The 17,915-nt window shown below is 36.1% G+C and overlaps 1 protein-coding gene across 1 annotated transcript in view; it reads right to left on the bottom strand.

Moving 5' to 3' along the window:
• Nucleotides 1–872: 872 nt before the first annotated feature.
• ssp3 (short spindle 3) overlaps nt 873–17,915 on the bottom strand; it is a 53,592-nt gene continuing 36,549 nt past the window's right edge. Inside the window, exons 12-15 of the mRNA XM_017909857.1 lie at nt 13,626–14,046; nt 11,432–11,617; nt 2,353–2,517; nt 873–1,455 (exon numbers count right to left, since the gene is read on the bottom strand). Of these exons, the coding sequence (XP_017765346.1) occupies nt 1,375–1,455; nt 2,353–2,517; nt 11,432–11,617; nt 13,626–14,046 (853 nt within the window). The 3' untranslated portion in view covers nt 873–1,374. The remainder of the gene's footprint in view (nt 1,456–2,352; nt 2,518–11,431; nt 11,618–13,625; nt 14,047–17,915) is intronic.

The following is a 17,915-nucleotide window of genomic DNA, read 5'->3' as shown; positions in this document are numbered from 1 at the left end:
CCAAAGCATAGAGTACGAAATATACTTAAACAACCTACCCTATTCTGTCATAGTCACTTGAGTCAACTAGGTCGGCTGAGGATTAACACTAACAAGGAGAGTGCAAGTTCTTAGGGTCATAGATTTAGCTGAAACTCTGCAGGTTTGTAGATTTGGTCATCCAGTTCAAGAAAATGTACCATTATAAGGGCACTACTCGATAGTTTATGAGATATTTACGATTAAAGCTTTATTATTCTTAACCACTTCGGTACGAGCATCGACTATAGTCTTTATATAGACTTTAGGTGACGGTCAAGCACTTTTACTTTGGTTCTGCGTTCAATTTTCTAATTTCTCATTTATCAAAATAAAATTGTGAACATTTAGAAATATCGTGATAGAAACATATGCTCTGTTGATTTGCATTGCAAGTAAAGCTGCCTGTAATGTAAGCAAGCTTTCAGTGCTTCAAAGATTTCCTCATCACAGATCTGTAAAAGAGCAAGACGGATTCGTCGTCGATGCACAGCACAATGTATCGTGCACACTATGAGTGCTGGCTGTGGGCAAGGTTTCGTGGCTGGTAAGTGGTTAACTAGAGATTTCTTTCGAATAGTTATCGATAGTTATCAAGTGGCATTGTGGCCTAACAGCGAAATCCGAAAATTGCTACCGGCATGAGAATTTTCGGATATCGCCATTAGGCCACGACAGCATTTGATAAATATTCGAAATAAATCTGTAATTAAGGCAATAATAAAACTCTGGTCATAAATATCTCGAAAACTATCGAGTAGTTGCCCTTATAATGACATATTTTCCTGAACTGGATGACTAAAACTACAAACCTGCAAAGTTTCCACTAAATCTAGGACTCGAAGGACTTGCACTCTCCTTGTAAGCAGGAGTGCACGTGTACAGAAGTTTCGTGTGTACTTCACATTCGGTACGAGGAATATATTTATCAAGTTGTGGAAGACTCACGGATCGACAATTGTTAGCAGCACTGTCAACTCTAGTGGCAACTTTCTCTGCAATGATCGCTTTCTGCAAAAAACCCTTCGATTGTTAAAATCGATATATCGAAACGTGACGCGTAAAAATTTCAGCTTCTCTCTTCAGTCTCTTCAATCCAATCTGATTTAACCGTATCGGAATAATTGTCTACGGGGTGTATTCGGTATAAACACGTGGAGTACCAGCCTCGAGACACGCGGGACAGCTCTTCAACGATGGACGTACCTAACAACAATTTTCTCCCAAACTCTTCCCGAGCTTTCGAACGGAATAGAAATAATGGTCCTGCGGTTAACTACGTCCACGATGTTCGTCGCTCGAAACGAAGAAATCTGAAGAAACTTAAGCGGACTAATCGAACCCAAACTGGAACGGTTATGGATCAGTCGAGTCCTTCAGCAGGCGGACCAACGGATTCAGCTTACCGTCATTCGAATTTTTGTACTCCTCCAACAGCTGTGAAATAGAACGTCCATTTCATTTCTTTATATATCTATCCTCCATCAATTATATTTTCCATTATAATTCATTCCATTAATTATATTACCTACCACTTGAAAAATATTTAAAACTAAATTGGTGCAAAAAGTGGTCATTTTTATTTAACATTCTGATATTCTGTCAACGATCAATTTCACATTCTGTCAATTCAACAATAACAAGGAAAAGAGAAAAAATATATATATATTTTTCTTATCATTTTTATTCAACATTCTAACATTCTGTCAATGACCAACTTCACGTTCTGTCAATTCAACAACAACAAAGAAAGGAAAAAAAATATATATATTAATTGATTAATCCTTTCTTTGTTGTTGTTGAATTGACAGAATGTGAAGTTGGACATTGACAGGCTGCTGAATAAAAATGATCACTTTTTGCACTAATTTAATTTAAAATATTTGTCAAGTGGTACGTAATATAATTAATGGAATTAATTATAATGGAAAATATAATTGATGGAAAATTTGATTGAAATGTAGACTGAAAACATTGGTGTATCCTTGAATAAAATATTGATGACTTACTTATTAGTGTACAAAAATAAAATATATTATTGAAAAGTATTTGAAGATAAGTGTAATATATATTGAATTTAGAAATTTATTAATTATGTATTAATTAAATCAGTTCTGTTTCTATGGAACAAAAAGAAATTCTGTGATTGGAAATTCTGTGTTCAAATTGGTAAGCCTTAAGTGTCCAAATACTTTTCACACAGAGAAGACTACAAATTAATTCCCAAAGAATGGAACCAATTAGAAACTAGCTTCGTGAATGAAATCACGAGGAAATAATTATTCGCGAGTAAAATGTCAGAAAAGAAGATTATTTATGAAATGACTGACTTACTTGATAAGATAATTCGCAGGACAGAATTGCAGTGGCCTCTGGATTCTGATGGGTGGTCGTCGGGAAAATGTACGACGTTAACTCTGGGGCCCCATAGAACGGAAACGGAAGAGTACACAGTTGCTGAAGAACGCTTTGTCCGGATCCAGCCGATTGGAGTACCAACTGTAACAGTAATAATAATACAAAATTTATTTAATTCTCTTAAACTCTGTCTCTCGTGCAACTTCAAACTTTCATTACATATCCATGTATATAGAGATTCTATTTTAGCACCTAAACTTGCTCCTAAATTAGCTTTCGATTATTTAATTTACTGAAAACACGTAATCACTGTCGACAAAATTAATTTTGACTTTAAGTCAGGTAGAAACATAATTACATCTATAATTATAATTATCGTTATCATTCATGTATATTTAAGAAATATTAATAAAAATTATTAGGTATATATATTAATAAAAATTATTATATACACGGTGTTTAAAAAGCAGGGTCCAATCCTAAAGAATTCGTCATAATATGTCAATTACATTAATTAGACATCTTTTAATCCTCTCAGAAACTATTATAAGTGATCTACATACTAGACAACTACCATAAGTGCCACATCACTACCATAAGAGTCACCATTTCATAAAATTTTGAAGATCGATATTAATTAATATATCAAATTTAATGTAATGTGACAGTGTGCGAAGTATCGAAATCAAATAATTCTACAATTCTGTTATTATACAATTCTTTATTTACTGCTGAAAAAAGTATCGTCAGTTTTTTAATACAGAATCTTTGAATTTTTACTCTTCTCTAGTCAAAAAATCGTCGAGTGAAAAGGGCTAAACACCCTGTATAGCCATATTAATCAAGGAAAATTCTGAACTTGCCTTTGGAAACACATTCGTGATCCATCTCATCATCAGAGGTTCCTAAAATTGTCCTACACAATGTACCAAAATGGAGTAAAATATAATAAAAATAGAAAATCTTCCTAAAAAGAAACAATGGAATTCGCGAACATTGAACCAGAAATATGAAATGAAGCTGATATGGAAGAGAATTTTGAACGAGCAAATTGTCCGTCGCAGGATTTGCTTTCAATTGCAAAACACCCACATGAAGGAGCTAGCAGGTAGGTTCCCGGTCGTTACGGAACGAAGATGGTTAATTAAGACAGCTTAAGCGCGCCGCGGAGTCATTAATTTCCTTAAACATCGTGGGAAACGATGCACCTATAATCCAGGTGTCGGGAAGCAGCAAGTTCGAGTAACAAGAAAACGTCCCGGTACATCTGCGGTTCAACAAGTGTCCTCGAGCAGGTTCGTGCACCTGTGGAAAAGTCTCCTGCAGGAAGTACCCACATTACGAATTTTTATTCCCTCGTCTATTACCCTCATCGTGTATCGCCTGTCTTCTGTAATGCTTCGTCGATTCGCCAAGTGTTCTTCCTCATCTCACGAATCCGTTATCGCGAGTTTTAAGGAGATCATTGGAGAGTCTACTTTTTGGGTAGCTTCGGGGGAGAGATTGGATGGGTGAAGGATTTCCAAAGCGACTGAGGTATAGTGTTCAGAAATATTGTTAATCTTTTTAGCGTCGATGTCTATCATACAATGTATTTGGAATTGGATCTAAAATGTTTCCTGAATTTTTGCTCCTAATTCGTTTTTAGGTTACCAAAACGACTGAGGTATAGTGTTCAGAAGTATTATTTTTAATATTTTTAGTGTCGATGTCTATCGTACAGTGTATTTGAGATTGAATCTAAAATATTTCCTGAATTTTTGCTTTTAAATTTGCTTTTAAATTAACAAAGCAGCTGAGGTATAGTGTTCAGAAATATTGTTAATCTTTTTAACGTCGATGTCTATCATTCGTTGTCTTTGGAATTAGATCTAAAATGTTTGCAGAATTTTGCTCCTAAATTTGCTTTTAAATTAGCAAAGTAAAGCAACTGAAGTGTAGTGTTCTGAAGTATTGTTTTCAATATGTTTAGAGTCGATGTCTATCATTCGCTATCTTTGGAATTAGATCTAGAATGATTCCAGAATTTTTGCTTTTATATTTGCTTTTAAGTTAGCAAAGTAAAGCAACTGAGGTATAGTGTTCACAAGTATTATTTTTAATATTTTTAGCGTCGACGTCTATCATACAATGTATTTGGAATTGCAACTAAAATGTTTCCTGAATTTTTGCTCCTAATTCGTTTTTAGGTTACCAAAACGACTGAGGTATAATGTTCAGAAGTATTGTTTTTAATATTTTTAGTGTCGATGTCTATCGTACAGTCTATTTGGGATTAAAATGTTTCCTGAATTTTTGCTTTTAAATTTGCTTTTAAATTAACAAAGCAGCTGAGGTATAGTGTTCAGAAATATTGTTTTTAATATTTTTAGTGTCGATGTCTATCGTACAGTCTATTTGGGATTAAAATGTTTCCTGAATTTTTGCTTTTAAATCTGAATAAATATTATTGATACAACCCCTAATATGACACAGTGAAAGTTTGTCTATGATATATTTTTATTTTTGCAATTATGAGTTTAAAATTGGAATCTTTGGCTAATATAACATCCACATTTCAATATTTCTTCTTTTCAGTAAATATAATAAACATTGGAAAATTTTACATATATAATAAATAAATAATCTTATGAAACGATATAGCTTCACACTTAATTTATTGATCAAATTAATTCAAATTACCTCTGGTATAGAATTGAGATTGAAAATTATCAAGATGGAAAGGAGTTACTTAATTTTTGGGACGAATATTGGATAAATAAATTATTAAGAACGGGGACATCGCAATGCATGTACATACTTTACGAATTCGTGCAAGGTGCACTAAAAGGAGCATTAATCGTAAAAATAAACAACTGTATAAGTATCTCTCGAGATTTTTAATTTAACATTATGTAAAGTGAAAGGCACTCTGTATCGATAAATTATGCGGTACACCATAGTAAAGCTTTTTCCTTAGTGTATCATTTTCTGCGTTATTTTAAGATCGTTTTTACGCGACATAAAACCGCCTAGTAGATTTACGACGATCATGGATCTTACGTATATTTTTATCGTATTTAAAACGCTTCCGAGCTGATTAACTACTCTAACAAATACAGAAATCTTCGCTGGAAAATTCGCGCTAATGCAAAGGGGGTCTTCGAAAATTGAAATTAAGGATATTAATATTATTTGAACAAAATATATCTTATTCGATATCGATTAGAATATCAAATATTAAATAGTATTAAGTAGAATATATTTTTTCGTAAAATTAAAAAATAAATAAATAATAAATTTAATAATAAATAATAAAATGGAAAATATAATGGAAAACTTTGGACATTTGAAAGAATAATTATTGTATCATTAATTGCTAATCAGTATGTACCTAATTTACGAAGATCACGTATGCTACGTTGAAACTACTACTTGGAAAATTATTAAACATCCTGACATACAAAAAGTTTTGAAAATGTATATAATAAATAATTTAAATATGAATTCTTTGGTACCCTTAACACTAGAACTATCAAGAGAGCCAAAATTTTGTATTATTATATAATTTATGAACACTTAATATTAATCTGCACACGTTAAAATTATTTTGTGAAATTATTTTCATCATACTACTTCAATTATTATCATTTATATACAGTATATTTATTTTATTATATATGTTAATATTTTCAGGAATTAAAAATTAAAATCCCTGAAAATCATCATAAAAATCACCATGAAAATTAGACATCTTCAGCAGATCTGATAATTATACTGCATACACGATTCACAGAGTCAGGGATCCTAAGAATTGTCCACCATCTTACTTCCACATTTTTACCTGATATTTCGAAGAGACGACTAAAAATAGAGCCTCCTAAGCAGAACAATTAGGCCGACGATAGGCAAAGGATGTCACGTGGAAAAGCTGGAGGAGCATTTTGAACCGGGTCTAATCTTAGCTGGCCGCTGCTTCACGATATCCTTCAGCATAGATCGAATGCCTCTAGTGATTTCTGAGGGGCCGATATCTCGAAAAATGGGGCTCGATAGTCGCGCAGAAAGAAAGGACGTCGCGACGTTCCCGAAGGCGCCAGACCGTCAGATATTTTCACGTGCTGCCTGTCCCGTGACTGGAAATATCTCGATGAATACCCGGGAAAAACGTCTACCCGAAGATCTGCCTATGAATACGTCTACTTTTCCTAAAGAATTCATGTTACACAACTCTTATTTATCCCCATCGAAATCAAGTGCATTCCGAGTACATTGACAAGAATTATCGATGACTAATTTGTTATAATAGTAACAATTTCAAGGCAGTTCTTTCAGTAATGTACTGCATAAATGATTATTAATGTAAAATATCAGAAATTCACGAAAGTATCTTGGAATGTATAGTAAAAGATATCACAAAAGGGCTAAAAATTGCAGAAAATGCTGTTGAATTCTGGGAAACTCGTGATAATCGAGTTTTTATTATGTGCTTAATTGTGTATTTAGTTGTTGTGAAGAGAAAACAATGAATAAATAGGATAGAAATAGAAGAAAAATGATAACTAGTGGCTATAACAGCTGAAAGAATGCGTAGTGATTTAAAATTCCCGCCATGTGGCGCCACTATAGCGGTCAAGCGATAACTCCACAATCTAGGTATGTAACGGGACTGAACTTAACAAGATATGTCAATTTCACTTACAAAAACTGATAATTGAAGGTTAATTGAAACTTGATGTACAGCACTTTAGACAAAGTACAATGAAAGATTGCTTGAAAAAGTGTGTCAAACTTTTATACAACAATTAAACTATAGTATTAAACTTATTAGTGATTAATAATCCATTAATATAATAAATAACAAAATACCACGAATTATTCTACATATATTTGTGTATTTCCATGAATTTCATTGTGTAGCATTAAAAATTAGGCTTTTAGTCCAATTGCTACGTCCCTGTCTTTACTACTGTTAAAAATGCGCCCATAATCAATAGTATGTATAGTAAACAGTAAAATAGAATCTACTATACATTTTATTTTAATTATATTTTTATTAGTAGGACTCTTTTATTTAACAATAATCCTTCAGTTTACTTGATGTAATAATGTGTTTATTTTTGTTTCTATAAGAAAATGGAGCTCCTATAATTTGCAGTGGGTATAGTAAATACTAAAATATAGTATATAATATGAGATTTCATTTTAATTATACTATTATTATGATTTAATGGATATCATTGCTTAAAGTTAACGTTTCAGTCTATTTGCCATAGTGACTTCGTGTTCTTATAATAAAATGGCGCCTATGCAACGTCAGTCGAAACGATGCACGTGACCAATGTTTGCTTTTCTGAAAAACTTCATTCACATGCGAGGTAGCAGGGGTTCCACTCGTTCAATTGAAAAACAACAATTTTTGTTTTAAAAGTACGATGACGTGGCAAAGCCTTGGTGATTTAATTTGCTGTCTAGGGTTAAGTTCGAATTAAGTATTTCGCTGTGTAACGAGATTAGGGGATCAACTATAGGTAAACATGGATACGAGAAAAATTAGAGACCACATTATACCGTTTTCTAAAATTTAATCATCCGCATGTCGATATTAAATTTGAAAATGTGAAAAAATTTGAAAGAGACCCGAAATCCTTTATATTATGTATTATAAATTATAATTGCAAATTGATATTTTAATTAAATACCACCGAGCAATAAACAAGCTTCGTGTCGTTAAATTCTTGAGATTTGGAAATAAGAAAAAGTAGGTGCTAAGAGTCAACTGCTTGGCTGACTTAAATCCGTAGCCGTTTGAATAATTATAGACGTGTAAACCCACAACGAACAGTCTTGAAAGTTACATACGCGTGTTTGTCGTGTGTCCACGAACTTGGCAATAAAACTATCGAAACAGGCAGAAATAAATTGCGCTGACTACAGGAATATTCCCGGAGAATTCAGAGGAGACGATTAGCTGATGTCTCACGATCGAGTGACAGCTTGTTTGCGTCCGAAATAGTGGATGTTGAATCATAACGTCGTAGATCGGCAATACATTCTCAAATTTTGGAATTTCTAAAATTCATAGTCCAAATCACATTTCTTGATTTTGAAACCTAATATTTCAACTTCGAAATTTCAATCGGTATACTTAAATGAAATTTTCTTACTTGGGTGTACAATCAAATAGTAAGATCAAAAATTGATAAATCTCAAAGATTTATAACAAAAATATTTGTTATATATACGAGTTCCTATGATCATCCATATTTCTATTCTTGGAATGCAAGAACGAAAAGAATCAGTTCATATTATAGTATATAGGGTCATTTATATACAACAAAATTCATTAAATTTGTTATATAATAAATATTGTCACTTTACATATAATAAATATTTAATAAGGTCTATAAATATGTATTAAATTGAAGTAGTAAATACCAGTTATCCAGCATCATCCTTAAAGACAGATAACAGCGCCATCTCGCCAAAATTCCTATCTTCCTAACCTCAATTTCCAAGATCCTAAAACTTAACATATTTCTATATTATCAATATAAACTCAACTATAATGCTACGCTACTAATTTACCGTGACACGTTATTCCTAACCTCGCAATAAAATAGAAGAATAAAATTCTTCTCCATTACAATTTTACCCATGGGTATTGTCCTTGCATAGCACCCCACAATAACCCTGCACATATATCGCCATAGTCGAAGGGGTTAAATCCGTAACGACGTGAAAATAGAGGTAGATTAATCGAAAATCAAGAAAAGGAGGAGCACACTGCTAACTTAAGGCTCCATTCAAGAAGCATCTCGCTCAAAGCGTTCACAGGGTGTCCATATAATCAACTCATCGAACATCAGCGCCATCTTCAATGAACCTCGTTACTTAACCCACCTAACACGAAACATCTGTCGAATAAACAACAAAACAAATTCGTTCTCAAAATCAATTTAAATTTTCCCCCGAACATTACTACAAAGCTGAAACAGCCACGCCGTCCCGATAAAGCAAAGAACCATTCATTTACACGAAACAAAATAACCGCGAACACCTCGACAAATCTACCACTCCCAATAAATTCGAGGCTGCGATTTATCGACGAAAATATCGATCGGTAACGTAGGGAGTATTTATCGACGATCCGCGCACTGCGGCGGCCGCGAGAACCTAACCTAACCAGCCCGTACAGTCGCCATCCATCAATCGACCGAACGAGCTATCGAGTCACCCGGTACGTTCGCGTGAAATGCGCCGCGAAGAAGGAAGAAGCTGTTAGACACAACACACTCAGCGGACCTCCCATCAATATACGAGCGAACGCAGTTAAGATATATTTACTCGGTTCCATTCCATACGTCAGCCGCGTGCAGGCGCACGATGCGCCGGCTAGGAGGGTGCATCAATCCAGCGCGTGCATCGGGATGTGTAGCGTTGAGTGCACCGACGACGTCGCGCATTCGTCTTTCGCCGCCTTTTTTAAGGAGGCCCGGTGCTCTACCCCGCCGAAAGTGCATCCGATACGGGACGGGGAAACTGGCGGAAAAACGCTTTTAACCTTTAACTGCCGGCCGATTCGGCCGGTGAATTGTGAGGGGACAGTGGGTGGAGGGGGAAACTACGGAACGACGGTTCCGTTACACGATTTATGCGTGTTACCAGACTCGTCTCGCGTGACACGGGGATGCCGGTAGAGGCGCTGCGGTCGCGGGATTTTCGAAGACTTCTCGCCCGTGTTTGGGGACTAAGGATTTAATACAGGTTCGCGTATTGTAAAATATAATTTATCGCGATATTAATATGAGTTTTATGTTTACGTAAATAGCAAATATTCTTATTTCAGGTACACGTGTGTTTTTAATATAGGTTCGAAAGTATTATCCCTGATAAATACCGTCAGATAAATTATACATTACAGTTCACTGTTTGCAGTAATGGTAGTACCAAAGAATACTCGTTTACACAGTTTCTAATTTCGTTTTCATTATCGCTTGAAACTGTACAAGCGATATATAAAGCACACTAACTTTCTAAGTTTAGTTTACACACTCGGTGGAATCGAAATAACTATCAATGAATAGACAAGTACAACGAAGTTTCTGAGGATATATTCCTATGATGGAAATGAATAGGAATATAAAGAGTATTTCCCAAATACAGATTAACGTTTCATTCAGCAAGTCTCGTGGACGGTATAAATAAAGTATGAATCTTCGTTCCAAAATGATTATTCAAATTAATTTTAAAATAGTTTAAAATACACCATCTTATGGAGGTCAAGCATGCCCGAATATTCAATGCTCAAGAGCTATATTTTAGGTAACAACTTGGCTACAATCCATAACGTTCTAATAGACTATCACATATTTCATGTAACACGTTAAGAAATATATCGTTGAAATTATTTAGGATAACGATGACTTTAATTTCGGAGATTAAACCAATGAAAACTTCAGGAACATCACCAAGGAATTATGGGGCTCGTTTGAAAATGATTGACATTATGACGTTTAGAAGTATGCTGAAATATTGGACACAAAAGAACTGTTCAAGAGAAACACTTGATTTGATAAATTAAGTTATTTAATAATTTTCTAACAATTTTTTTGAAGAAAATTATTTAGGATATATTGCATTTGCTTTGTACATGATAAAACACTTGATTGATTATCAATGACTGACTACAAAATGATTCTATCAACTGAGTTAGACTTATTCCTATTTCTAGTGAAATTAGACTAGAGTTACAGAGTAAAATTCCCTATAATTAACAAGAACTCTAACTTTGTGACTCTATATTTTTAAAAGTTTAACAATGCAAATGCATTCTTTTGAAAAATCAATATATACAAAATAGTTATGTAATCCCATTGGAAACAAAAGTGGCATCATAAGATGACACAAATGGTTCAATGGAACAAAATTTTCCTTCATAACCTCTTTCTCTAATTGTACTTTGAACAGAGATTTAGGTTAGTGCAATTACTAAAATCATATAGCAAGAAAAATAGAATAATGCAAAAATAATTTACAGTATTTGAATGGTTAACCTTAGAAAGGATGCACTTACCTGGTTTTCTGGGTTGTTAACTGCAAAATATCCCAGAATCTGGAACAGCTCTGACAGGATGTAAGTACCACTAGTGTCATGCGCAATTTCCGACTTGTGCGATATTGGATCTCGTGATAATCGGGTTATCACATGACTAGCTATCAGTCGCCATTGCAAGCTGGTGCCTTCTGCTCCTAGGAGATTCTGAAATCAAAAGGTTTACATTTTCACAACGCGTGTTACAATAAAATGAATCACTTAAGACCTTAGAATTTCTCCTTTTAGCAAAAATAGATTTTATGCAAAAAGACATACATCAAGATAAACATTTTTCAGATATTAACAAAATATTAAGAATAATTTACAAAATTATTAACTTTATAATATAACACACCATTTATTTCAATTTTCTCACAATACTAATATCACTAACTAAAACAAAAATACACCTATCAAGTATATAATACTTATTTACAAAATTTGCAATTTTACCCAAAATCAAATTCTCCTAGAATCCTATTATAATTACCCAGAGTTGAATTTACATGCATAAACAAATCCCTAAATTCGGTTATTCCTTTCTAAAGCACCTAGTCTATAAGACAATCTATCTCATCTTCATCTAACTCTTCGACCTAATCCAAAATTTCTTTCTCAAAATCTGCCAACCTCTGATCTCCAAACTAATTAAACAATTAGAAAATTACTACACCTCGATGCTGCACACAAATCTCGAAATATGACAATAATCCTTCGTCTATGGTCTCTATTCAACGGTTAGGGTCCCTTGGAACAAGAGGCCCGCAACAAGAGACAGATTCCCGTGGAGATTAAAGAACAGCCAGAGCTCGTTGTCAGGAAGTCAAAGAGAATAGATAATAAACGTTGGTTTTTCGGCAAACGCCGGCTGCATGGACCGCAAGGATAATCGACGGTGCCCCATGAGACTCAGCGGGCTATCCCGCGGGACACGGGATAGCCCTTATGGTTTTTGCGGACGGGGGCGCGAGCTTTCGATTCAATTCGTGGTTTGATCATTGCAGACTTCACGGGTGGGCTTTCTATCTTGACAGCCGGGCCCCTGTGACACATGATACATCTCTATTGCACTTTCGACGGTGCTCGACCTAATAAGGAGGACCAACGATGCTTGGGACAGGAACAATAGAAGCTTGCCTCTTAGAACAAATTTTGAAATTTTCTGTTTATAGAAAATGGAAGACGACCTCACGCTTTGTTAATATTAACGTTGCGCTTTTTAATATTTTCTTTTTTGAAAATATTCCAGTGTCTTTGGGTCCGAGAATAGTGATTCTCGGTCAGTATACTGCAAGAATTTTTGGAGACTTTGAGATAACTATTATTTCTATTCTTTCTCTTTTCCTTGTTGTGTCAGGAAAAAATATTGTGTACTTCTTGGCACACATGCAAGTTTAGATCAAAATCATAATTATAGAGTAATAGTATTGGTTTGTGTAAAATATGTATGTTGAAAGTAGACTGGAACTTTCAGTTTCGGATGAAAACTGTCACGATAAAGGTTTCATTTGATACACGAGACAAAGTGAAGGAGTTAATTGAGGAACCTTTGTCCTTTCCCCTACATCAAACGCCAGTCCTGTTAATTAATTGAATGTCGCGTGCTATTGATTAGGGAAACAGGTGAAGTTATACTCGCTTTCTAACACTTGACTGATCTTTCTTCGTTTTTCAAATAAAAGAAGTAATTCTTTTCGAAAGAATATTCGATTAATTCCCATAATCTACATTATCAGAACTACAGTATTTTTAAAACCAATATTTACACTATATTTAACATACAAATTTCGTGTATGCCAATAAATATGTAGGTTAACACGTTGACTATCATGCATATTTCATACGGTATACTCAGTACTCAGTATCATGATGAAATTTCTATTATTCTTAAGATATAACGACGAATTACCAAACTGAATAACGAAAAGTGAAAAGAAAATTAGCAGTTAAAATTAAAAATAGAAAAATTTTTAAATAAGAAGAAAAAGCAAGTTATTAATGTTTTTTAACTATTTACGTTTTCAAAATTTCTAAGAAATGGTTAAAATAAAAATTAGTATAGTCAGTCACTGGGGACCATGATGGCCCAACTGAAGAAGATAAGCGCTGAAGTTACTTTTGATCACAGTCAATGTGTTAAGTATTAATAATTAAATACTAGACCTAATCTCACCTGCAATTTCTGGATATTCAATCCAGCGATCGACTTGAACAGCCTGAGGCTGCGAACGATCAAAATCCTAGTAAACGTCGAAGTCTGGACTGGGGTCGGCGAGGATCCCTTCTGATTCTGCGGCTTCAGTGCAACTGCGGCGTAAAGCGCGCCAATCGCGCCAGCAGCTTCCGTTGAGGACAAGGTCGAGAGAAGATGAGACTCGACGCTGGTCTGCTCCACGTTATTGTTGCTCTCGTGAATGGTTCCGATGATTTCTTGGTTGGACGACTTCTTCAGGTGGCAGCAGACTCGGTAAAGCAGATCGTACGAAGACAGCAGAACTGGCGATTCGTAATCCAGGTCCACGATGATGTCCGTCTCGATCAAAGCTCGACTGTGACGGAACACTCGATCCACCAACCCACCTGCCACCAAGTACCTGAAACACGACGAAACACGAACGACGTTAATAGCTATTATTGCTTTATCGTTTAAGTTCTGATGGCGCGTGTCATAGTCAATGGCAAGGTTGGTCATAGGTCGAATTTGTGAAAACACTGCGAAGAATAGCAGGCAATTGAGATAGGAAAACGTCTGAAAGACAGGAAAATTCAACAGGAGTACGACTCGTGTTGTTTACATTGGGTCCTACCTACGAAGTACGTCTCTCATCCATAATACTAATGTTTGATCCAATTTCCTTACCACGAATCTCACAGGATATTGTAGCCAAAGGGTTAACATTAATTAAAACGAAGAAAAGGAATTTTTGCCTGTTATACTAATAATATAGTGCGTGTAATTTTTATTAAAACAAATTATTTTTCCAAAATTTTAATTACTTGGGTGATTTTAAAGATAGACGTTTTATGTAGAATACCCCGAATTGGTTATTTAATTCATATAAATAAGACATTACTATCTATCTAACGTTGATCAATAATATACTCAGTACATACAGTGCTGGACAAAAGTATTGGCACAGCATGGTTGTTGCGGTATAAGTGCTTATAACTACTAAACAAATTGATTTGAAGGAAAAACTTTTTGACATATTCATTTATTATCTATTCTAGTTTATTAGCTTCTACTATGTAATTTGTTTAGTAGTTACAAGCACTTGTACCGCAACAACCATGCTGTGCCGATACTTTTGTCCGACACTGTATAAAGAAGGCAGGTGAAACACTGATTGTACTCCATAGTACGTCATAATAAAAACACAAACGTTTTCAAATATAATATACACGGAAAACAATAATTAAAATCGTATGATAAGAATAATTGATCACACCTAAATACGAAACCCAATATCAATTTCCTCAAATGCAGCTGTCAATATTCACGCGAAAGACAAAAGCAGAAATCCTGAATTGGATCGCCGTGCCCACACCCATAACTCCAACGTTAACAATAAACGAATACTAAAAACACCTATTGGACCCTGCCTCAGACCACCAGGTCCTCTCGCGAGCGCGACACAGGGCTAAACCCCGTCTAGCAAATTGAAAACAAAGCTCTCGCAATCAGTCCAACTGTCACCTCGCGCGAGCACTTGTCAGTGTCCTGAAATTCCCTTGCAACGTGAGCTATACAACGCTAACGTCAATCGTACGTTGATTCCTTCTGTCCCAGTCGGCGAGCGATAGGTGGTACCAATAGCGTGACACCGTAACTCTCAGCAGCAGCGAAGTGTGCATATGGGTACCGATAGACCCGGCGTCATAAAGCGACGCGAGAGGGTGCGACCGGGACGGGAAACGAGTGGAGAGAGAGAAAGAGAAGGAAAATAAAAAAGAAAACAATGTATTGCTTACAGGACAGCATGTGCGACGGCGTAACACGAGAGGATTATAACATCAGTGGGTAATTCTGCGCGCACAGGCCTGCAGAAGAGGGAACAAGCGTCGGCGCATGCGATGCTCATTCTATCGGGTTGTTGTATATGTTTTTCTTTTCTCCAACGGCCCCTTCCGCCCTTCCATTCACTCGTGACCCCCTGGCGACCGGGCTGTCGAGGGTGCGCGGCTGTCAGCGCGTATTATCGCCGCCCCTTTCCACCGAAACACCCGACATGGCTGCAGCCCGCCTAACGCCGGCGAGTATTGGAATATGAAGTAGTCCGGTCGAGGGCCAACTGTCTCCTCTAATCATAACTAGCTGGAAGCTAATCCGTCGCCACTGAACCCGACACGCACACACCAGACGTCCCTGTGTCGCTCGTCAGGCACTTTTTCGAGAGAAAGAGCAACCCCTTAGAGCCGGGACCCGGTAATCGGTCCCGCCGCCTAGCGGCGGCCGATTGATATGTCACGAGCTAGGTCGACAGAGGGCGGGACAGGCTAGCTATTAATTACGAGCGATTGAAGGTGCGTCTGTTTAGAGCCAGGCTCAATGAGGCAGCTAAGAGTAGCTAGGCTGTGCGAGTGGACCTGTTATTGGGATTCGAGAGGGGGATTTTGGTGAAGGCAGGTAGTTCGGGGTAACTTGGCAGTTTGATTCGTAAATCATCTGATGGAGGCTGAGTAACTGGGACAAGTTGTAACTTTAAACCTACCGTGGCTTAACCCTTTGCACTCGACGATTTTTTAGCTAGAGAAGAGTAAAAGCTGACGATACTTTTCTTTAGCAATAAACAAAGAGTTGTATAATAATAGAATTGTAGAATTATTTGATTTCGATCGATTAATTAATGTCGATCTTCCAAATTTTATGAAATGGTGACTGAAGGTCATCTCAGAGTGCAAAGGGTTAAATGGTCGTTTCTAAAACTTTGATTACAAACTCCGTGTAACCAATCTTTTAATATCTTCCATTATTCCAGTTTCTTTTTTAACCGGTCATTCGGCACTGACAGCTTCGATGTTAACCTCTCGAGGTTAGGAAGATATGTAGATCTGACAAGCTTTATCTTTTAAGAATTTATTCGAAACGTAAATACGTAATGTTGTAGTGATAGAGTCTGTCATATGGGGTGTATTTTTGTCGTGCTGTTACACCGAGTGCTTTTATATTTATTTTCTTATTCGCTACCTACAAGTTGGTATAAATAAGTGACATCTTGTGCAAGTTCTTCCATATCTGAGTGATGCTTATTTTATTTTCCTCTCGCTGAAATGCGCAAGGGGATGTCTTGAGGAGTTATTCCTCATCACGAAAATTTGTATGTCTTTAATACGTCACAGAATTTTAATAATCGATTAATATACAGCATAAAAATATCCCGCGTAAAATTGAAAATATAAATATCGTTGCCACGAATCAGAAGACCCATATTACAACTGTAATAATAAAAATCCTTAAAAATCCTTTAAAAAGGGTAACCTGACTAGCAAAAATGAATAAAAATCTAGAAAATCGTACAAATCTAGCTAAAATTCTAGATGTATGGAAGATCTCTCGTTCTGGTTCATTAACCAGAAAGGTGTGCATGGGTAAACAGGGCGAATAGATCTGACTTGTCTGCAAGATATCGTAGCATTAATAAAGTAGATCGACCGGGAGTAGGAACGGTGGAGGAGGAACACTGATTCACCTCGTTGTTGCATAATTCATCGATACGTATAAAAGCAAAGGCGCTTAAGCTCTGTCACTGCGATGACAGAGGCGACGAATGCAATGGACGAACACGAACAGCCGATAATACCGATACTTTTGTCGGTACTCCCAGGGATTCGGCAAATACGCTAATAAAATGCAGCGGGATGTGCGCGTGGATTAGAATCGGCCGAATCGTATCTACACCCCCTTAACCTATAATAACATGAATGATAGCCAGCAAGGGGAACGTGTCCTTGCTGCAGGATGTAATAATTCTGCACGGTCGAGTTGATCCGTCTACAACTCGTGCTGTCCGGGATTCCGCAGAGTCAATAGAACCGGAGGATAATATGATCCCTTGAGCCAGGTACTTTGCTGGTTAATTTTTCTAATAGCAATTTTATCACTGACGATGAATAGGCGATGAAACTGTTTGCTTACTTGGAACATTAGTCAAGCAATTCTTTGCAACATGGAAAATTAAGTTAAACGTGACTCTGTCGATGAACTAGGCATTAAACCTGGTCCAGTGCGACTCTACGTCAATTTCATTAGTGTATACATAAGAGTATACCCAAAAATTTCGAGTTCCGCTTTTAAATTATTGTGAAAATTTGATATGTCTGCTTATACAGCGCTATAACTCCAGAAAAGTAGGAAACGTTTGTACCGACTGAGGGAATCGGTTGGACCAAGAACCTAACCTCAAATTCGCCGAATCGAAGTAAAAATTATAGTTTATCGAGGTTCGTTCGACCACCAGCAAAC

Source organism: Eufriesea mexicana, unplaced genomic scaffold (assembly GCF_001483705.2).
Source record: "Eufriesea mexicana isolate 0111107269 unplaced genomic scaffold, ASM148370v2 scaffold49, whole genome shotgun sequence".
NCBI lineage: Eukaryota > Metazoa > Arthropoda > Insecta > Hymenoptera > Apidae > Eufriesea > Eufriesea mexicana.
The sequence above is the reverse complement of the archived record's forward strand: the minus strand, read 5'-3'. Positions and strand labels throughout refer to the sequence as shown.